This window comes from Aquarana catesbeiana, linkage group LG03 (assembly GCF_042186555.1).
Source record: "Aquarana catesbeiana isolate 2022-GZ linkage group LG03, ASM4218655v1, whole genome shotgun sequence".
NCBI classification, from domain to species: domain Eukaryota; kingdom Metazoa; phylum Chordata; class Amphibia; order Anura; family Ranidae; genus Aquarana; species Aquarana catesbeiana.
This window is the reverse complement of record NC_133326.1, coordinates 67,234,872-67,257,663: the sequence shown is the minus strand read 5'-3', so window position 1 is coordinate 67,257,663 and position 22,792 is coordinate 67,234,872. Positions and strand designations below refer to the sequence as shown.

At 48.8% G+C, this 22,792-nt stretch overlaps 1 protein-coding gene across 2 annotated transcripts in view; it reads right to left on the bottom strand.

Annotated features, from left to right (window-relative positions):
* Positions 1 to 19,531, bottom strand: part of SECISBP2L (SECIS binding protein 2 like) — a 113,036-nt gene extending 93,505 nt beyond the window's left edge. For both annotated transcript variants that reach the window (XR_012242768.1, XM_073618664.1), the window contains exon 1: positions 19,251 to 19,531. Coding sequence is in view for 1 of the 2 variants with exons in the window: in XM_073618664.1 (XP_073474765.1) it covers positions 19,251 to 19,268 (18 nt within the window). In the remaining variant the exon portion in view is untranslated. The remainder of the gene's footprint in view (positions 1 to 19,250) is intronic.
* Between the last annotated feature and the right edge of the window lie 3,261 nt (positions 19,532 to 22,792).

The following is a 22,792-nucleotide window of genomic DNA, read 5'->3' as shown; positions in this document are numbered from 1 at the left end:
AGGTAAGCCTCATTATAGGCTTACCTGTAGTTACATATGGTGCAACAGGGTTTACAACCACATTAAGTGCATTAGCCAGTAGACTACATTATTTTAAAATGACAATACTGACGCTTACGCCAACGTGGATGTAAACACCCTTTCTGCCACTCTCCCATCCCACCGGGAGGCCTGAGCAACCAGCCAACACGTCCGCCAGCTGGGCAGAGACCCAAATGAAGCTGGAATCTGCTTCAAATCGGGTCTCAGAACTAGTAACCTGGAAGTGACGTCATGACATCACTTCCAGTTTACAGAAGACTTAAAAGGAGCCAATTTTTAAAAAATAAAAACAAACATTCAAAAACAGACAAACTTAGCGTTTTGAATACTTTTAAGTGCAAAGAAGGGGTTTGGGGTCTTCTAGAGCCCAGATCTCTCCATAAGGAGTACCTGTCACTGCTTAATTACTAAGGGATTACAAGGGATGTTTACATTCCTTCTGACAATAACAGTGATCAGAATTTTTTTTTCAAAAGGGACAGTGTAAAAATAAACAAATAAAATTAAAAAAAAAAAAAAAAAAAAAAATTAAAACGTAAAGCACCCCATCCCTCCGTGCTCGCGCGCAGATCCTTAGAGGAATAATTCTAGCACAAGACTCCCTTCTGTAGTTTTAAACTGGTAACCTGTAGAAATTAGTAAAAGTGTAGCCTATGGAGATCTTTAAGTACCGTAGTTTGTCGCCATTCCACGAGTGTGGGCAATTTTAAAAGCATGACATGTTAAGTATTTATTTAAATCGCGTAACATCTTTCACATTATACAAAAAAATTGGGCTAACTTTACGGTTTTGTTTTTTTTTTTAATTCATGAAAGTGTATTTTTTTCCCAAAAAATTGTGTTTGAAAGACCGCTGTGCAAGTACCATGTGACATCAAATATTTCAACGAGTGCACCTGGGTGGGCTCCGAACGCAATGCTCTGCTCTCTGAGTCCACCTTTTTTGAAACCTATGGCTCTAATCTAAAAGGTGCTTCAAAAAACACCCCCGCCGCTGTAATTCAGGCGCTCTGCATCCGAAAGGGGGCTGCTACAGCGGGCATGAATCTATCTATGAGTCTTCTACCCAATCTATTCATAGAATCTATCTATCTATGAATCTAGGGTCTCTGCTAAAATATATATATTTTTTTTTTGGGTGGGGGGGTTCTAAGTAATTTTCTAGGAAAAAAAAAACTGATTTTAAAGCAACAAATGTCAGCAAAAGGCTTAGGCATGAAAGGGGTAAAATCCACATGCTGGAGCTTCTCAAACTGAACCTTGTTTTTGTTAAACACGGAGAATTCTGTGTCATCGCTATGCCAATTTACTAAACTCATACCATGGCAGGGCCTCGCAGTGTCAATATGTAAAGTATTTGTACAGCCATTTGATAAGTTCATTTATTTGTACAAAGATTTTAGCAGTCGTCCTAAGAATACCAATAGAAAATCAGAACTGGGCAATAAAATATACAAGAGATTATAGGATTTTGTGTAACTACCAATACATAATCCAGTGGCTGCTGGTGCTCAACATTTTTGGGGGGCGCAAACAAACTAAAAAATTCTGAAAAATACCCATCAATTGCAGCCTCACTGTGCCCACTTTGGTGGTGGTGGTGGTGGTGGTGGTGGGGGGGGGTCAGGCAGCGGGTAATGGCGGTGATCTGTGGGATGAGGGATGAGCAGCAGGTCAGGCGGCGGCTCCTGTGTCCTCCATTTGTCTCTTCTTCCGTCCTGCTAGGCATCCAATCAGAGAGCTGTGCCTTCAGCCAATCAGGTGACAGGTATTAGACCCGCGCCTCCTTATTGGCTGAGAGGCGGTTCAGTGTTAGAAAAGCGAACATTCATTTGCTTTTCTAACACACCTGGGTGTGCTCTGAACGCAATGCTCTGCACTCCGAGTCCACCTTTTTTGAAGCCTATTAGAACCTATGGCTCTAATCAGGTGCTTCAAAAAAAAAAAACAGCCCCACTGCTGGAATTCAGGCGCTCTGTGTCCGAAAGGGGGCCAGATGCCTGAATAGGGAGTGGCTACAACAGCCATGGATAGATTCATGTTATGCATGAATCTATCCATTCTATACAGGGGGTGGCATGAGAGGAGGCGGTGCCTAGGAGCCCCTAATGGACGAGCCGGGGGTGAGGGAGGGACATCAGATGGTGTCAGAACAGAGAGTAGCCAGCTGACTCAGAAAAAGTCAGCGGCGGCAACTGCAACACCTTCTTGACGATTCCGGGGGGGTGCGCAATTGCCCCCCTTGCCCCTACCTGCGGACGCCCATGGATATAATCCTTACAAAATTCTATTGCTTTAAAATGATTTGCCTGCGAATCAAAAAAAAAAAACAAAAAAAAAAAAACAGAGAAGTCTAATCTGTCCGTGATCATAATAAAACCAGAAAATAACAAACTAATATATACTGGTATGAAATGCAGACACTAAAATATTTGTGTTATTTGAACATTTCATCCGCTTCTGATGGACAATACTAGATTTGAAGAACACACCCTACCAGTAAATAATGGTGATGGGTTCATACAAAGGGACTACCCACAGATGAACCCAAAAACATCAACTGCAGTGTCCTTTGTCTTCGGAATCCTTGCAGGAATCCTGGCAGCTGCACACAGAAGATGGCACTATAAGGAACAGGCTGGTAGAATGCCGCATGGACGGACTTCTCTATATTTACAGAAAATGCTTTTGTCTATTGTCTAAGCATGTAGGTGGGGGGGTGGGGATAGCATTTGCAGGCCTACTTATGGGGCCCTCCATACAAGTGTCTTCCATGAAAAGCAAAATCTGGAGAAATCACAGAAATGTCAAATGTGTTCTGTCCACACTTCCAGCATAGCAGTCAACAAAATCATGGAAATAAAACTTATTGAAGAACCTCTGATACCAAACAATGACCCGAAATTTCTTACACACTTCACATTCCTTTCAATAAGAATCAATCATCTAACAAATGACATGTCGATGATCTGTTTATAAGTATTGAATCCAGCAATCTTTTTCTTGTGACTTGCAGCAATGGAATGACAGGGATGTTGTCAAACAAGACGGCTCCATGAATACGGCTTTGTGTGAAAGTTACCGTCATTCCATTCAGTACAGGAAGAACTCTACATACACCCATCAGCCAGAACATTATGACCAATGACAGGTAAAGTGAACAACACGGATTATCTTGTTACAACGGCACCTGAAAGTGGGTGGGATATATTAGGCAGCAAGTTACATAGTAGGTGAAGTTGAAAAAAGACACAAGTCCATCAAGTCCAACCTATGTGTGTGATTATGTGTCAGTATTACATTGTATATCCCTGTATGTTGCTGTTGTTCAGGTGCTTATCTAATAGTTTCTTGAAACTATTAATGCCCCCCCCGCTGAGACCACCACCTGTGGAAGGGAATTCCACATCCTTGCTGCTCTTACAGTAAAGAACCCTCTACGTAGTTTAAGGTTAAACCTCTTTTCTTCTAATTGTAATGAGTGGCCACGTGTCTTGTTAAACTCGCTTCCGTGAAAAAGTTTTATCCCTATTGTGGGGTCACCAGTACAGTATTTGTAAATTAAAATCATATCCCCTCTCAAGCGTCTCTTCTCCAGAGAGAATAAGTTCAGTGCTCGCAACCTTTCCTCATAACTAAGATCCTCCAGACCCTTTATTAGCTTTGTTGCCCTTCTTTGTACTTCCTTCCTGAGGACTGGTGCCCAGAACTGGCCGGACCAGAGTCTTGTAGAGCGGGAGAATTATTGTTTTATCTCTGGAGTTGATCCCCCTTTTAATACATGCCAATATTCTGTTTGATTTGTTAGCAGCAGCTTGGCATTGCTGATCCTATCATCCACTAGGACCCCCAGGTCCTTTTCCATCCTAGATTCCCCCAGAGGTTCTCCCCCCAGTGTATAGATTGCATTCATATTTTTGACACCCAAATGCATTATTTTACATTTTTCTACATTGAACCTCATTTGCCATGTAGTCGCCCACCCCATTAATTTGTTCAGATCTTTCTGCAAGGTTTCCACATCCTGCGGAGAAGTTATTGCCCTGCTTAGCTTAGTATCGTCTGCAAATACAGAGATTGAACTGTTTATCCCATCCTCCAGGTCGTTTATGAACAAATTAAATATGACTGGTCCCAGCACAGAACCCTGGGGAACCCCACTACCCACCCCTGACCATTCCGAGTACTCCCCATTTATCACCACCCTCTGAACTCGCCCTTGTAGCCAGTTTTCAATCCATGTACTCACCCTATGGTCCATGCCAACGCACCTTATTTTGTACAGTAAACGTTTATGGGGAACTGTGTCAAATGCTTTTGCAAAATCCAGATACACCACGTCTACGGGCCTTCCTTTATCTAGAAGTGAACATGTTGTCCCTGAAGCTGAGGTGTTGAAAGTAGAACAAAAACGAGAAAGGGTAATGCCGCGTACACACGAGCGGACTTTATGGCATTCTTGGTTCGGCAGACCGGAGTCCGTCGGACAATTCGATCGTGTGTGGGCTCCAGCGGACTTTTTCCCCCCAAAAGTTCGACGGACCTAGAAATGAAACATGTTTCAAATCTTTTCGACGGACACGAGTCCGGTCGAAAAGTCCGCTTGTCTGTATGCTAGTCCGACGGACAAAAACCGACGCTAGGGCAGCTATTGGCTACTGGCTATGAACTTCCTTATTTTAGTCCGGTCATACGTCATCACATACGAATCCGTTGGACTTTGGTTGATCGTGTGTAAGCAAGTCCATTCATTCGGAAAGTCCGTCGTAAAATCTATCAAAGTCCACAAGACAAAGTATGCCATAAAGTCCGGTCGTGTGTACGCGGCATTAGACTTGCAGTGTCTGACAAAAGCCAAAATTGTAATGGCTAGATGACTGGGTCAGAGCATCTCCAAAACTGCAGCTCTTGGTGGATGCTTCCAGTGGTCAGGATCTACCAAACGTGGTCCAAGGAAGGAAGGAAGGAAGGAAGGAGAACTGGTGAGCCGGTTTCAGGTTAAAGAGGTAGTAAACACCGCTTGGTCACTTGTACCTACCAGTAAGCTTACTGGTAGGTACAAGGAATATCTCCTAAACATGCACTGTTAGGAGATAGCCACTGTGTCTGCAGCCAGTGGTGTCACCAGCGCATGCACTCTGTAGGGACGGCATACTCCAAACTTTCTAAGCAAAGGGCCAGTCTACCGTCTTTAGGAGGGCCAGATTGTGACCAGTGGGAATAGAAAATGCCTCGGACTTGGTGGTCAGTGGGGGTAAAATAATTACATAATGCCTGTGAATAGACAGAGGTATTGGTACCCCATTGGTGGGAGGAATGGTGCCCCATTGGTGGTGGGGGGGGGGGGGGGGGGATAGTTCCCGGTAGTTGGTGTCAGTGGGAGATATAGTGCCCCATCATTGGTATCAGTGGGAGGAACAGTGCCCTAAGGGGTGGATAAAGGCAAGCAAAGGACCACACCTGGCCCACGGGCTGCAGTTGGGAGACTAGTGCTTTAGAGCGCAGTGCCACCATCATGACTGTGCGAGGGAGTGACGTCATCGTGGCTCAGCCATTTAAAGCAGCTTGAGCCAGCAAACCCAGCAAGAAGACCAAGACCTGTCAACGGTAACAGCACACTGCTGGAGGGCTTTGTTTTAAAAGGGAAGTCTTTCATGACGTGATCATATGCAATGCAAACTAGCTAACTTGCAGGAAGATTTTTTTCTTTTTTTTTTTTTTTTTAAAAAGAGGAGTTTACTACCACTTTGAGAGCAGGACATAAAAAAAAAAAAAAAAAAAAAAAAAAGAAGATCAAATGTTTCAGCATGGGAATAAATGCAACAATGTATTTAATTAAGTGTTTGGGTTCAAATACATTTTAAATGTCATGCCTGTGTAACCCAACTGAAAGATTCATCCTCTCTATTTGCATTGGTGACCACGGCCACCAGGACAAGAAAAAAAAAAAAGGAGGAGGACAGGAATCCTATATGTTACAGTTGTCGCTAGAATAGTGGGGAATCCTTCTAATGGGGACACCTGTTCTGGTGACAGCTGTCTAACTGGGGATTTCCCCTCTGTGTGCCTGGGACAGGAGGAGAAATTCAATTTTCCCAGCAGGGACAGAGGAGGAAAAAAAAAAAAAAAAAAAAAAAAAAAAAAAAAGGGAAACCAAAAAACACAAACACTAGTAGCCACTCTATCCAAAATGACAGCAGAGGTTTTGGTTAGATATTGTGATATAATAGCATTTTCTAATCATTATTGGGTCAAACCAACACTCGTTTTAGATTGTAGGGACAAGAAAACTCGGAAGAGCAGATTGGAAAGTTATACTCAAATGATCTTCCAACAAGGAAGGTGGTTTTTGTTCAGGAAAATCCATTCACTCCAAAAATCGAATGTTAAAGGGGTTGTAAAGGTTTGTGTTTTTACACCTTAATGCAGCCTATGTCACATAAAAAAATTGGAACTACGGCTATTTTATTCTCTAGGGTGTCTGCTTCCAGAAAATATATCATGTTTGGGGGTTTTATGTAATCCTTAGGCCTAAAATGATTTTTTAAATGTGTGCAAAAACAAACAAAAAAACAAAAAAAAAAAAAACCACAAGAACGGCTCTGGCAGCAAAAGAGTTAAAGGGCAAGTTCACCTTCGGGAACATGTAACATGTTCCACCTGTAAGACCCCTTTCACACTGGGGCACTTTGCAGGTGCTACAGCGCTAAAAATAGCGCCTGCAAAGCGCCCTGAAACAGCCGCTGCAGACCGAGGGCTTTCACACTGGAGCGGTGCGCTGGCAGGATGCTGAAAAAAGTCCTGATAGCAGCATCTTTGGAGTGGTGAATACACCGCTCCTGCCCATTGAAATTAATGGGACAGCGCGGCTATACCACCGGCATAGCGCTGCTGCAGCAGCTCTTTGCGGGCGGTTTTAACCATTTTTTGGGCACTAGCGGGGCTGTTTTAGCCAAATAGCGCTGCTAAAACGACGGTAAAGCGGCGCTAAATATAGCGCCGCTTTACCGCCGACACCGCCCCCGCTCCAGTGTGATAGGGGCCTAAGCTTTGTTATGCCTTGTACACACGATCCAAAAATCAGACGACAGATCGTCCATTTTTGGGGGTTTTTTTGCAAGATAGTCGCATCTCAAACATGAAGAGTTTACTAAAGTTACGAAAATTCTCTTACGGAAAAATTGGAAGTGATGTCATGTTGTATTTTCGAACGACAACTGTACTGATTAAACAAAAATCGTACGATCTGGTATCATAGCAAGTAAAGTCAATGGAGTAAAATTTTCATGAATGTCCGATCGGATAATAATATGAGATGAACTGTTGTGATCGGCTCTCGAAAGCTCTGTACCAACGATCTGATTATGGTACGATTGCTTCGAAAGCGATATTTTTTGTCCGATTTTTAGATTGTGTGTACGGGCCTTTAGGGTCCTTTCACACTGGAGCGGTTTGCAGGCGCTATTGCGCTAATAATAGCGCCTGCAAACTGACCTGAAAGTGCCGCTGCTTTAATTCCACTGTGAAAGCCCTGAGGGCTTTCACACTGGAGCGGTGCGCTGGCAGGACGGGAAAAAAAGTCCTGCTAGCAGCATCTTCGGAGTGGTGAAGGAGCGGAGTGTATACCGCTCCTTCACCGCTCCTGCCCATTGAAATCAATGGGAGGGCACGGCTATACCGCCGGCAAAGCGACCGCTAGCGGCCGAATACCGACGGTAAAGCGCTGACAATGCCCCCGCCCCAGTGTGAAAGGACCCTTAGTTATTAAAAAAAAAAAAACTGGCACCTAACTTTTTTAGCTGGCTTCTAGATTGAAAGTAAAATTTGTGCCCTGTATTATGCCCTGTACACACGATCGGACATTGATCGGACATTTCGACAACAAAATCCTAGGATTTTTTCCGACAGATGTTGGCTCAAACTTGTCTTGCATACACACGGTCACACAAAGTTGTCGGAAAATCCGATCATTCTGAACGCGGTGACGTAAAACACGTACGTCGGGACTATAAACGGGGCAATAGCCAATAGCTTTCATCTCTTTATTTATTCTGAGCATGCGTGGCACTTTATCCGTCGGATTTGTGTACACACGATCGGAATTTCCGACAACGGATTTTGTTGTCGGAAAATTTTATATCCTGCTCTCCAACTTTGTGTGTCAGAAAATCCGATGGAAAATGTCCGATGGAGCCTACACACGGTTGGAATTTCCGACAACACGCTCCGATCGGACATTTTCCATCGGAAAATCCGACCGTGTGTACGGGGCATTACTGTGTTTGGGGTACCATTAACTATGTATTGGCACCCACCGCAGACGCAAAGGCCGTGCGATTTGAACGTGGTGTGGGAAATGCGCACAGAACATGCCTTTCCCGCACTGCGTTCTGGGTGAACCTCCCACAAATTGACAAGCAAACAGTTGCATACAAGTGCAGAAAGCGAGAATCACATTTCTCAACCACAAGTCTATTTATAATTACTAAGACTGGCCACACACACATAGATTTGTCTCATTCAGCTCATGGATAGAAGACCCTCCACTGACAATCACTGAACCCCACAACAGTGATCCCGCCTGCTGTCCTGGGGGGGAATAAATGAGGGAGTGCGGAGAGAGGTGCACAGTAACGTGTTACTAAACATGACTGTGACATGTTACTAAAAAGGTCAACTTATCCTGTAAACCTGCCAGCATCTACCAGGAAATGAACAGACGCACATGTATAGGTGGAATTTCCTCAGCGCAGTGTTTCCACATTCATGAACACCCTATATGTGTCTAAGTGCAGGTACCGGTGTACAGCATGTTCTGTCAATACAGCCCTAGAGACTCCCAAGCCCCATAAATACAGGCATATTTTAAAGCGGTAGTAAACCACAGCATTAAAAAAAGAAAAAATCCCCTGCAGGACAGTGGCATAATGTGCTAGTATGCATCACATACTAGCACATTATGACATACTTACCATAGAACGAAGCCCTCCAGCGGTGCGCTGTCACCACTGAAAGGGCTTCTTCTATCTTCCCCGGTCTTCCTTCCGGGTTTGTCGGCGCCGGCTGTATGCATGACCAGAGCTGTGATGACATCACTCCTGTACATGGGAGCCCTCATCTCCAACACGGAGCTCTACAGGTCCAGTAAAGTATGCCAGACCATCAGGGCACAGGCACCAGTAATGTCACCATCCAGAGTGAATATCTCCTAAACACCGCCCATACAGATGTACACTATATTGTCAAAAGTATTGGGACGCCTGCCTTTACACACATGAACTTTGATGGCATCCCAGTCTTAGTCCGTAGGGTTCAATATTGAGTTGGCCCACCCTTTCCAGCTATAACAGCTTCAACTCTTCTGGGAAGGCCGCAAAGTTGAGAGCATGAAATTGTACAAAATGTCTTGGTATGCTGACGCCTTAAGAGTTCCCTTCACTGGAATCAAGGGACCAACCCCTGAAAAACAACCCCACCCCATAATCCCCTCTCTAAATATTTGGACCGGTGCACAAAGCAAGGTCCATAAAGACATGGATGAGAGTTTGGGGTGGAGGAACTTGACTGACCTGCACAGAGTCCTGACCTCAATCCAAAAGAACACCTTTGGGATGAATTAAAGTGGGGACTGCAAGCCAGGCCTTCTCATCCAACATCAGTCAAACATTCCCATAGACACACTCCTAAACCTTGTGGACGGCCTTCCCAAAAGAGTTGAAGCTGTTCTAACTGCAAAGGGTGGGCCAACTCAATATCAGGAAGCCGCTCCAAAACAACAACATGCAGCTGATGCAGAAGAAAGTTCATGTGGACAAGAAGACAAGAGAGTCTGGAGGGGATCAGAGGCACCGAGATACAAAGAGAACGAAAAACAAACCGCAACTGACTGCGATACAAAGTCCAAATGTCATGTGATCAGGGGTCACATCTACTGTACACACCGCATGTAACACACAACTACAAGACTGCCGGGGATATATACTTTCTATAGGCGTCAGAGCCGGGGGGGGGACTGACTGACACCAACATTACTCTCTACACAGGAAGATTGTAGAATGTATGGCCAGCTTGAGGATAATCTGTACAATCTTCTTTAGTTATACCAACATCTAATAGGAGGACGACAAACCAGAACAACCCATTCAGTTTACATCAATCCTGGAAGGATTTTGCACTACATAGTTGTTGGCAGATTTAAATCAAATTATATAGTCACTTTTAGGCCCGGTTCACACCTATGCAGTTTTTTTTTGCATTTTTCAATACACATTTTTGATCCATTGAAGTCTATGGAACCGAAAACCAGAAAAAAGTCCCTGGCCCTTTCCATAAAATGCACAGATGTGAACTACATCCATAGGAAACCATGTTAAATGGACTGTAGTGCGTTTCTGCAAAACTGAAAATGCACTAAAAAATGCCTAGGTGTGAACCAGACCATAATCTCACCTCACATGTTATAATCTGACTGCACAATTTCCAACAACTATGTAATACAAGTGCCTGATTGTATACAGAGGGATTAAATAGGTCCTCAGCCTAGGTTCACATCCCTGCGTTATGTGCGTTCACATTTTATATGGATCGAAATTTGGCCAGTCTCTGTTGAACTAGCTGAATTTCAACATAAACATACATAGATCAAAATTCGGCTGGTTCAGCAGGGACTAGCCAAATTTTGAGACATGTATGGACAGGCTGGTTGTACAGAACTCGATCTAGCAAAAAAAAAAAAAACACTTGTGTACAACCAGCCTGTTGGGTTTTCCCCAAATGATCAGTGCTGCCAGCTAAATCCTGCAATGCTGATCAGTGTATTATGAAGGGGGGGGGAGGCTCCCTGCTGTCAGAATACAATAACTAAGTGTGGAGGATTCCCTTATCTATATTGAGTGTGTAGAAGGAATCGGATGATTTTTATTTATTTTTTCTTTTGTTTAGCCCATCTAGATAAAGGAAGGCCCGTAGACGTGGTGTATCTGGATTCAGCAAAAGCATTTGACACAGTTCCCCATAAATGTTTACAGTACAAAATAAGGTCCGTTGGCATGGACCATAGGGTGAGTACATGGATTGAAAACTGGCTACAAGGGCGTGTTCAGAGGGTGGTGATAAATGGGGAGTACTCGGAATGGTCAGGAGTGGGTAGTGGGGTCCCCAGGGTTCTGTGCTGGGACCAATCCTATTTAATTTGTTCATAAACGACCTGGAGGATGGGATAAACAGTTCAATCTCTGTATTTGCGGACGATACTAAGCTAAGCAGGGCAATAACTTCTCCGCAGGATGTGGAAACCTTGCAAATAGATCTGAACAAATTAATGGGGTGGACAACTACATGGCAAATGAGGTTCAATGTAGAAAAATGTAAAATAATGCATTTGGGTGGCAAAAATATGAATGCAATCTATACACTGGGGGGAGAACCTCTGGGGGAATCTAGGATGGAAAAGGACCTGGGGGTCCTAGTGGATGATAGGCTCAGCAATGGCATGCAATGCCAAGCTGCTGCTAATAAAGCAAACAGAATATTGGCATGTATTAAAAGGGGGATCAACTCCAGAGATAAAACGATAATTCTCCCGCTCTACAAGACTCTGGTCCGGCCGCACCTGGAGTATGCTGTCCAGTTCTGGGCACCAGTCCTCAGGAAGGATGTACTGGAAATGGAGCGAGTACAAAGAAGGGCAACAAAGCTAATAAAGGGTCTGGAGGATATTAGTTATGAGGAAAGGTTGTGAGCACTGAACTTATTCTCTCTGGAGAAGAGACTCTTGAGAGGGGATATGATTTCAATTTACAAATACCATAATGGTGACCCCACAATAGGGATAAAACTTTTTTGCGGAAGGGAGTTTAATAAGACATGCAGGCATTCATTAAAATGAGAAGAAAAGAGGTTTAACCTTAAACTACGTAGAGGGTTCTTTACTGTAAGAGCGGCAAGGATGTGGAATTCCCTTCCACAGGCGGTGGTCTCAGCAGGGAGCATCGATACTTTCAAGAAACTATTAGATAAGCACCTGAATGACAGCAACATACAGGGATATACAATGTAATACTGACATATAATCACACACATAGGTTGGACTTGATGAACTTGTGTCTTTTTTCAACCTCACCTACTATGTAACTATGGTTGAACAAGGGAAAAAAAAAAAAAAAAAGGATCAATGTATTGGCTGCCTAAAGCCCCGTACATACAGGCAGAAATTGGGGGGAGATCGCTGTAATAACGTCAGATGATTAGTACAGCAGCTCCGACCAGAGCTGACAGTTTCTTTTTCATTCAGCCCACTGGGGAAGGAGCAAAATATTTTGGTAAAAAAGCAGCACACATTACACATTGTTAGGCACTCAGTTAACCCTTTGATTGCCCCAGATGTTAACCCCTTCCCAGCCAGTGTCATTATTACTGATCACTGTATTAATGTCACTGGCAGTCAGTTTCCCCGCCGCACTATCGCAGTCCCGCACTTTCCCGCCGCACTTTCACGCAAACCAATCTATATACACTGGAGATTTTTTTTTTATGTAGCAGAATACATCTTGGCCTAAATCCATGAATAAATTTGTGGGGAAAATATGATATAAATGTTGTTTGGGTAAAGCGTCACATGACCGCACAATTGTCAGTTGAATTAACATAGTATCAAATAGCAAAAAAATGGCCTAGTCATGAATGGGGGAAAATCTTCCGGAGCTGAAGTAGTTAAGGGCCAGTTCACACCATGAACTGCAATGTAGCGTGCTGTGCATTCCTGTGCGATTCACATGAGATCCGGGTGTGGAGCCATTTACTTGGGCTGAAATTGCTCTGTAGTACATGCAGAAAATTTTGAAAAACGCAAAGCAACCAGATCACGATACTTCTGTAAAATGCCATCTGGGGCAGGCAATTGCACTGTTTGTGACCTGTTTTTGGGGGGAGGGGGGGGTGTCTCTAAGTTAACAATGACATTCACTGCAGATCCAAAGTACAGTGCGTTTTAAACACAGTGCAGGAAGTGTGCATGGGATGCACTGTGTTCTGGTGAGAATGAGCACTGACCCTAAAGGGCCGGTTCACACCATGTAGATGGGTGATTTATTTTTTGGGAATGTTTCGGGCAGGCTGTTTATTTGTGCCAATCTTGCTGGATCAAAAAAAAAGAAAAAAAAGTGACAGGTGTCAGTTATATAATTGTGCCACATCAAACTGCATGGCACTTCTGTGTGTGCTGGGGGCTGCATTTGCTGGATGTGGGGGGCATGAAGAATTAGGAAGGAATGTCCCCCTTGTGTGTGTGCGGAGGGCAGTGCCAGGTGGTGGTGGGGGGCAGGGGCCAGTTCCTGCACAGTGAGCGGCTCTTAGATGATGCTCTGATAATGACAATTTTCTAACAACATTCTACAGGTGTAAGATCAGCAATACACCAGCCATACAATCACTATGATGTATGGGGCAGATCCTTCTACTACATAGTGGATGGGAGATTGTACAATCAGATTGCATAGTGTGTGGTCAGATATAGACATGTCTTCTAATGAAAACAACCCCCACCCCGGGGAGGAGATGATAGGGGTCGGGTGGGTAGGTTGGAGGAGGAGGAGATGATGGGGGTCGGGTGGGTAGGTTGGAGGAGGAGGAGGAGATGATGGGGGTCGGGTAGGTTGGAGGAGGAGGAGGAGATGATGGGGGTCGGGTGGGTAGGTTGGAGGAGGAGGAGGAGATGATGGGGGTCGGGTAGGTTGGAGGAGGAGGAGGAGATGATGGGGGTCGGGTAGGTTGGAGGAGGAGGAGGAGATGATGGGGGTCGGGTAGGTTGGAGGAGGAGGAGGAGATGATGGGGGTCGGGTAGGTTGGAGGAGGAGGAGGAGATGATGGGGGTCGGGTAGGTTGGAGGAGGAGGAGGAGATGATGGGGGTCGGGTAGGTTGGAGGAGGAGGAGGAGATGATGGGGGTCGGGTAGGTTGGAGGAGGAGGAGGAGATGATGGGGGTCGGGTAGGTTGGAGGAGGAGGAGGAGATGATGGGGGTCGGGTAGGTTGGAGGAGGAGGAGGAGATGATGGGGGTCGGGTAGGTTGGAGGAGGAGGAGGAGATGATGGGGGTCGGGTAGGTTGGAGGAGGAGGAGGAGATGATGGGGGTCGGGTAGGTTGGAGGAGGAGGAGGAGATGATGGGGGTCGGGTAGGTTGGAGGAGGAGGAGGAGATGATGGGGTCGGGTAGGTTGGAGGAGGAGGAGGAGATGATGGGGGTCGGGTAGGTTGGAGGAGGAGGAGGAGATGATGGGGGTCGGGTAGGTTGGAGGAGGAGGAGGAGATGATGGGGGTCGGGTAGGTTGGAGGAGGAGGAGGAGATGATGGGGGTCGGGTAGGTTGGAGGAGGAGGAGGAGATGATGGGGGTCGGGTAGGTTGGAGGAGGAGGAGGAGATGATGGGGGTCGGGTAGGTTGGAGGAGGAGGAGGAGATGATGGGGGTCGGGTAGGTTGGAGGAGGAGGAGGAGATGATGGGGGTCGGGTAGGTTGGAGGAGGAGGAGGAGATGATGGGGGTCGGGTAGGTTGGAGGAGGAGGAGGAGATGATGGGGGTCGGGTAGGTTGGAGGAGGAGGAGGAGATGATGGGGGTCGGGTAGGTTGGAGGAGGAGGAGGAGATGATGGGGGTCGGGTAGGTTGGAGGAGGAGGAGGAGATGATGGGGGTCGGGTAGGTTGGAGGAGGAGGAGGAGATGATGGGGGGTCGGGTAGGTTGGAGGAGGAGGAGGAAGATGATGGGGGTCGGGTAGGTTGGAGGAGGAGGAGGAGATGATGGGGGTCGGTAGGTTGGAGGAGGAGGAGGAGATGATGGGGGTCGGGTAGGTTGGAGGAGGAGGAGATGATGGGGGTAGGTAGGTTGGAGGAGGAGGAGATGATGGGGGTAAGGTAGGTTGGAGGAGGAGGAGATGATGGGGGTCGGTAGGTTGGAGGAGGAGGAGATGATGGGGTCGGGTAGGTTGGAGGAGGAGGAGATGATGGGGGTCGGGTAGGTTGGAGGAGGAGGAGATGATGGGGGTCGGGTAGGTTGGAGGAGGAGGAGATGATGGGGGTCGGGTAGGTTGGAGGAGGAGAGATGATGGGGTCGGGTAGGTTGGAGGAGGAGGAGATGATGGGGGTCGGGTAGGTTGGAGGAGGAGGAGATGATGGGGGTCGGGTAGGTTGGAGGAGGAGGAGATGATGGGGGTCGGGTAGGTTGGAGGAGGAGGAGATGATGGGGGTCGGGTAGGTTGGAGGAGGAGGAGATGATGGGGGTCGGTAGGTTGGAGGAGGAGGAGATGATGGGGGTCGGGTAGGTTGGAGGAGGAGGAGATGATGGGGGTCGGGTAGGTTGGAGGAGGAGGAGATGATGGGGGTCGGGTAGGTTGGAGGAGGAGGAGATGATGGGGGTCGGGTAGGTTGGAGGAGGAGGAGATGATGGGGGTCGGGTAGGTTGGAGGAGGGAGGAGATGATGGGGTCGGGTAGGTTGGAGGAGGAGGAGATGATGGGGGTCGGGTAGGTTGGAGGAGGAGGAGATGATGGGGGTCGGGTAGGTTGGAGGAGGAGGAGATGATGGGGGTCGGGTAGGTTGGAGGAGGAGGAGATGATGGGGGTCGGGTAGGTTGGAGGAGGAGGAGATGATGGGGGTCGGGTAGGTTGGAGGAGGAGGAGATGATGGGGGTCGGGTAGGTTGGAGGAGGAGGAGATGATGGGGGTCGGGTAGGTTGGAGGAGGAGGAGATGATGGGGGTCAGGTAGGTTGGAGGAGGAGGAGATGATGGGGGGTCAGGTAGGTTGGAGGAGGAGGAGATGATGGGGGTCAGGTAGGTTGAGAGGAGATGATGGGGGTCAGGTAGGTTGGAGGAGATGATGGGGGTCAGGTAGGTTGGAGGAGATGATGGGGGTCAGGTAGGTTGGAGGAGGAGGAGATGATGGGGGTCAGGTAGGTTGGAGGAGGAGGAGATGATGGGGGTCAGGTAGGTTGGAGGAGATGATGGGGGTCAGGTAGGTTGGAGGAGATGATGGGGGTCAGGTAGGTTGGAGGAGATGATGGGGGTCAGGTAGGTTGAGGAGGAGGAGATGATGGGGGTCAGGTAGGTTGGAGGAGGAGGAGGAGATGATGGGGGTCAGGTAGGTTGGAGGAGGAGGAGGAGATGATGGGGGTCAGGTAGGTTGGAGGAGGAGGAGGAGATGATGGGGGTCAGGTAGGTTGGAGGAGGAGGAGGAGATGATGGGGGTCAGGTAGGTTGGAGGAGGAGGAGGAGATGATGGGGGTCAGGTAGGTTGGAGGAGGAGGAGGAGATGATGGGGGTCAGGTAGGTTGGAGGAGGAGGAGGAGATGATGGGGGTCAGGTAGGTTGGAGGAGGAGGAGGAGATGATGGGGGTCAGGTAGGTTGGAGGAGGAGGAGGAGATGATGGGGGTCAGGTAGGTTGGAGGAGGAGGAGGAGATGATGGGGGTCAGGTAGGTTGGAGGAGGAGGAGGAGATGATGGGGGTCAGGTAGGTTGGAGGAGGAGGAGGAGATGATGGGGGTCAGGTAGGTTGGAGGAGGAGGAGGAGATGATGGGGGTCAGGTAGGTTGGAGGAGGAGGAGGAGATGATGGGGGTCAGGTAGGTTGGAGGAGGAGGAGGAGATGATGGGGGTCAGGTAGGTTGGAGGAGGAGGAGGAGATGATGGGGGTCAGGTAGGTTGGAGGAGGAGGAGGAGATGATGGGGGTCAGGTAGGTTGGAGGAGGAGGAGGAGATGATGGGGGTCAGGTAGGTTGGAGGAGGAGGAGGAGATGATGGGGGTCAGGTAGGTTGGAGGAGGAGGAGGAGATGATGGGGGTCAGGTAGGTTGGAGGAGGAGGAGGAGATGATGGGGGTCAGGTAGGTTGGAGGAGGAGGAGGAGATGATGGGGGTCAGGTAGGTTGGAGGAGGAGGAGGAGATGATGGGGGTCAGGTAGGTTGGAGGAGGAGGAGGAGATGATGGGGGTCAGGTAGGTTGGAGGAGGAGGAGGAGATGATGGGGGTCAGGTAGGTTGGAGGAGGAGGAGGAGATGATGGGGGTCAGGTAGGTTGGAGGAGGAGGAGGAGATGATGGGGGTCAGGTAGGTTGGAGGAGGAGGAGGAGATGATGGGGGTCAGGTAGGTTGGAGGAGGAGGAGGAGATGATGGGGGTCAGGTAGGTTGGAGGAGGAGGAGGAGATGATGGGGGTCAGGTAGGTTGGAGGAGGAGGAGGAGATGATGGGGGTCAGGTAGGTTGGAGGAGGAGGAGGAGATGATGGGGGTCAGGTAGGTTGGAGGAGGAGGAGGAGATGATGGGGGTCAGGTAGGTTGGAGGAGGAGGAGGAGATGATGGGGGTCAGGTAGGTTGGAGGAGGAGGAGGAGATGATGGGGGTCAGGTAGGTTGGAGGAGGAGGAGGAGATGATGGGGGTCAGGTAGGTTGGAGGAGGAGGAGGAGATGATGGGGGTCAGGTAGGTTGGAGGAGGAGGAGGAGATGATGGGGGTCAGGTAGGTTGGAGGAGGAGGAGGAGATGATGGGGGTCAGGTAGGTTGGAGGAGGAGGAGGAGATGATGGGGGTCAGGTAGGTTGGAGGAGGAGGAGGAGATGATGGGGGTCAGGTAGGTTGGAGGAGGAGGAGGAGATGATGGGGGTCAGGTAGGTTGGAGGAGGAGGAGGAGATGATGGGGGTCAGGTAGGTTGGAGGAGGAGGAGATGATGGGGGTCAGGTAGGTTGGAGGAGGAGGAGATGATGGGGGTCAGGTAGGTTGGAGGAGGAGGAGATGATGGGGGTCAGGTAGGTTGGAGGAGGAGGAGATGATGGGGGTCAGGTAGGTTGGAGGAGGAGGAGATGATGGGGGTCAGGTAGGTTGGAGGAGGAGGAGATGATGGGGGTCAGGTAGGTTGGAGGAGGAGGAGATGATGGGGGTCAGGTAGGTTGGAGGAGGAGGAGATGATGGGGGTCAGGTAGGTTGGAGGAGGAGGAGATGATGGGGGTCAGGTAGGTTGGAGGAGGAGGAGATGATGGGGGTCAGGTAGGTTGGAGGAGGAGGAGATGATGGGGGTCAGGTAGGTTGGAGGAGGAGGAGATGATGGGGGTCAGGTAGGTTGGAGGAGGAGGAGATGATGGGGGTCAGGTAGGTTGGAGGAGGAGGAGATGATGGGGGTCAGGTAGGTTGGAGGAGGAGGAGATGATGGGGGTCAGGTAGGTTGGAGGAGGAGGAGATGATGGGGGTCAGGTAGGTTGGAGGAGGAGGAGATGATGGGGGTCAGGTAGGTTGGAGGAGGAGGAGATGATGGGGGTCAGGTAGGTTGGAGGAGGAGGAGATGATGGGGGTCAGGTAGGTTGGAGGAGGAGGAGATGATGGGGGTCAGGTAGGTTGGAGGAGGAGGAGATGATGGGGGTCAGGTAGGTTGGAGGAGGAGGAGATGATGGGGGTCAGGTAGGTTGGAGGAGGAGGAGATGATGGGGGTCAGGTAGGTTGGAGGAGGAGGAGATGATGGGGGTCAGGTAGGTTGGAGGAGGAGATGATGGGGGTAAGGTAGGTTGGAGGAGGAGATGATGGGGGTAAGGTAGGTTGGAGGAGGAGATGATGGGGGGTCAGGTAGGTTGAAGGAGGAGGAGGAGATGATGGGGGGTCAGGTAGGTTGAAGGAGGAGGAGGAGATGATGGGGGGTCAGGTAGGTTGAAGGAGGAGGAGGAGATGATGGGGGGTCAGGTAGGTTGAAGGAGGAGGAGGAGATGATGGGGGTAAGGTAGGTTGGAGGAGGAGGAGATGATGGGGGTAAGGTAGGTTGGAGGAGGAGGAGATGATGGGGGTCAGGTAGGTTGGAGGAGGAGATGATGGGGGTCAGGTAGGTTGGAGGAGGAGATGATGGGGGTCAGGTAGGTTGGAGGAGGAGGAGATGATGGGGGTCAGGTAGGTTGGAGGAGGAGGAGATGATGGGGGTCAGGTAGGTTGGAGGAGGAGGAGATGATGGGGGTCAGGTAGGTTGGAGGAGGAGATGATGGGGGTCAGGTAGGTTGGAGGAGGAGATCTCAGCACACAGAGGGGTGATCGGTCCTCAGCAACAAGTGTGAGCTCTGCAGCCCAGGACCGGACCATGGAGGGGGGAGATGTCTCAGTACGGGGGGAGAACCCTCCACCCCTCCCCGGAGAGATCCCCTCAGGACAGCCCCGGCCTGGGTCCGGTCCCTGTGGAGAGGCTGGGGGTAGTCGGTGTACCTGCTCGTTCAGGTCCATGGTGTCCGGGCCTAGCTGTGCGGATCTCCCCGCTCCTGCTCTCTTCTCCGTCCTCTAGTCGGTAAGGGGAGCGGCGGCCCCGTCCATCCTCCCCGGTGTCCGCTCCTCTCCCCGGCCGTGTTGTTCTCCCTTCTGCACGGCCTCTGTGCTCACCCCACCCCGAGCGGTCCGCCCACCACACGTCATAGTAGAACGAAGGCGCTGCGGGCCTGGGCGGAGCCGGGAGAGGTGACAGCAAGTCAGCTGAGACGGAGGCCGGGCCGGGACACAGTATGTCAGGGAGGAGCGCCGCTCTGTGTACAGGAGAGAACCAGTCAGTGGCAGAGTTCCGCTACAAGGACCCCGCCCTGTGTACAGGAGAGAGCCAATCAGTGACAGCGCTCCGCTACGGAGACCCCGCCTTATGTACATGGGAGAGCTAATCAGTGATAAAGCTCCGCTACAGGGACCCCGCCCTGTGTACATGAGAGAGCCAATCAGTGAACAGTGCTCCACTACAGGGACCCGCCCTGAGTTCAGTGACAGTCACCAAAGTGTACAAAATCTGCAGGAAACCCTCCCTTCTCTGGACTGAAGTGTGCCCCTCCCCTATATGACCGTCTTCACCTCTTCCCATATTAGAGTCCTCACTTACCTCTCCCCATATCAGAGTTCTCACCCCCACTTCCCATATCAGAGCCCCTCTCTCACTCTAAATCCTCACTACCCCCCCCCCCATATCAGAGTCCTCACTTACCTCTCCCCATATCAGAGTCCCTTCTCCCCTCATTCACATCAGAGTCCTCACCCCACCCACCCCTTCCCATATCAGAGCCATTCTCTCTCCCTCACATCAGAGTCCTCCTCACTTATCCCCCCATATCAGAGCCCTCATGTCCCTCCCTCACATCAGAGTCCTCCTCCCTCCCCTAATATCAGAGCCCTCATGTCCCTCCCTCACATCAGAGTCCTCATCCCCTCCCCCAATATCAGAGTCCTTACTTACCCCCCCCCATATCAGAGTCCTCACCCCCCTCCCTCACATCAGAGTCCTCCGGATGTCTCCCAAGAAGACTCTATCAGGGACAGAATGCTCCAATGTTAGATGGTCTCAGAACGGTGAAACACCAAATGGTCCAACAACCATAAGGACTAGGAACCAAAGAGGACACCACCCATCCAACTGCATTCCCCCCCCCCCCCCCCACATCCCAGTATAAGGGGTTAAAGTGGACGAGATGATATAACGCCTGCTCACTGCCTGCCAAATGCTCTCTGAAGAGCGATCCGAATGCGGAAAATCTCCATGCAAGTTCACTGCAGTTCGCTAAAGAAGTAGAAAGCCAAACTGGGGTGATTGTTTCCCGTGACATAATACGGTGTACACCACAGAGGAATGGCATGCATGGGTGTCATCTACGAAGAAAGTCTAACCTAAAGCCCATGTACAAAAAGCCCACCTAGAATTTTCCAGGGCCCATGCTGAAAAAGAAGAAGACTCCTCACAAAGATGAGGAGTAGAAAGAAAAATGCATGGTGCCTACAGAAAGACATGGTGGTGGCCGTCTCCTTCTATGGGGTTGCATGAGTGCTGCTGGTGTCGAGGAGCTGCATTTCATTGATGGTATCATGAATTCACAGATGTACTGCTCTATATTGAAGGAGAAGATGCTACCATCACTCCGTGCCCTTTGGCCGTTGTGCAATTTTCCAACATGACATTGATCCAAAACACACATCTAAGGCCACTGTTGCATTTCTGAAGAAGAACAGATGAAACTGATTTAGTGGCCAAGTATGTCTCCCAGTGACAGCTGGTGGGTCAGTCCGATCACCCATCTAGGTGGTGGGCAGCGGCTTCGGTGTCCTCATCTCCAGCACAGCGGCTTTCGCCATGCGTCTCCTCTCTCCTCCTCCTAGGCACTAGGCTTCCAAAGGATCGCCTGACGTTTTGGCCAATCGGGAAGCGGGTCTTGCGACCCGCTTCCCGATTGGCAGGGAGGAGATTTAGACCCTTTCATACGGATAGGGATGAACTTCGACTTGAACGCATGTTCGACTCGAACATCGTGTGTTCGGTCGTTCACCGAATTACGAACGATATGGGCCGTTCGCGCCAAATTTGAGTGGCGCGTCACGGCCTATAATTCACTGCAGCATCGCAGTGCATTGCTGGCTGATGATTAGCCAAGCATGCACTATGACCCACATGCTTGGCCAATCACAGCACTGTCTGTACAGAGAGCCGTAAGGGCAGGGTGGCTTTGGCCAATTATGGCTCAGGAGGTTTAGTACATGCCCCACATTTTATAAGGCCGCCTGCACGGCAGCCCCGTGTAGTGTGTTCCGGCATTGAGAGAGAGATAGAGAGACAGTGTCATTTGATTTAAGTTAGATAGAGTAGGCAGGCGAGTCAGTTAGCTGCACTTAAAGTGTATTGTGTATATATATACATCCCAGGTGTTGTATGTATATATGTATATATATATCTATATATATATATATATATATATATATATATATATATATATATATATGTTTACACTGTATTCAGTTTAGCTAGATCCATTCCTGTTATTCTCTTCCTACTACTGACAGACAGGCAGGTGTTTTTACAGTATTTACAGCTACCTGAAGAAATTTGCTGGTGTTCTTCTGATCCTATTAGTCCTATTAGCTACAGTATTTACAGTTAGTGTAGTGTGTCCTCTGCACAGTGTGCACCTAAAGCTACCTGAAGAAAATTAGTGGTGTTCTGATCCTATTAGTACAGTACCGCAGGCAGCTGCAGTATTTACAAGTTAGTGTAGTGCGTCCTCAGCACAGTGTGCACCTAAAGCTACCTGAAGAAAATTAGTGGTGTTCTTCTGATCCTATTAGTACAGTACCGCAGGCAGCTGTAGTATTTACAAGTTAGTGTAGTGCGTCCTCTGCACAGTGTGCACCTAAAGCTACTTGAAGAAAATTAGTTGTGTTCTTCTGATCCTATTAGTACAGTATCGCAGGCAGCTGCAGTATTTACAAGTTAGTGTAGTGCGTCCTCAGCACAGTGTGCACCTAAAGCTACCTGAACAAAAATTTGTGGTATTCTTCTGATCCTATTAGTACAGTACCAAAGGCAGCTGTAGTATTTACAAGTTAGTGTAGTGAGTCCTCTGCATAGTGTGCATGTAAAGCTACTTGAAGAAAATTATTCTGATCCTATTAGTACAGTATCGCAGGCAGCTGCAGTATATACAAGTTATTTTAGTGCGTTCTCTGCACAGTGTGCACCTAAAGCTACCTGAAGAAAATTAGTGGTGTTCTTCTGATCCTATTAATACCACAGGCAGGCAGCTACAGTATTTACAGTTAGTGTAGTGCATCCTCTGCACAGTGTGCACCTAAAGCTACCTGAATAAAATTGGTGGTGTTCTTCTGATCCTATATTAATACCACAGGCAGGCAGCTACAGTATTTACAGTTAGTGTACTGTGTCCTCTGCACAGTGTGCACCTAAAGCTACCTGAAGACAATTACTGTTGTTCTGCTCCTATTAATACCAC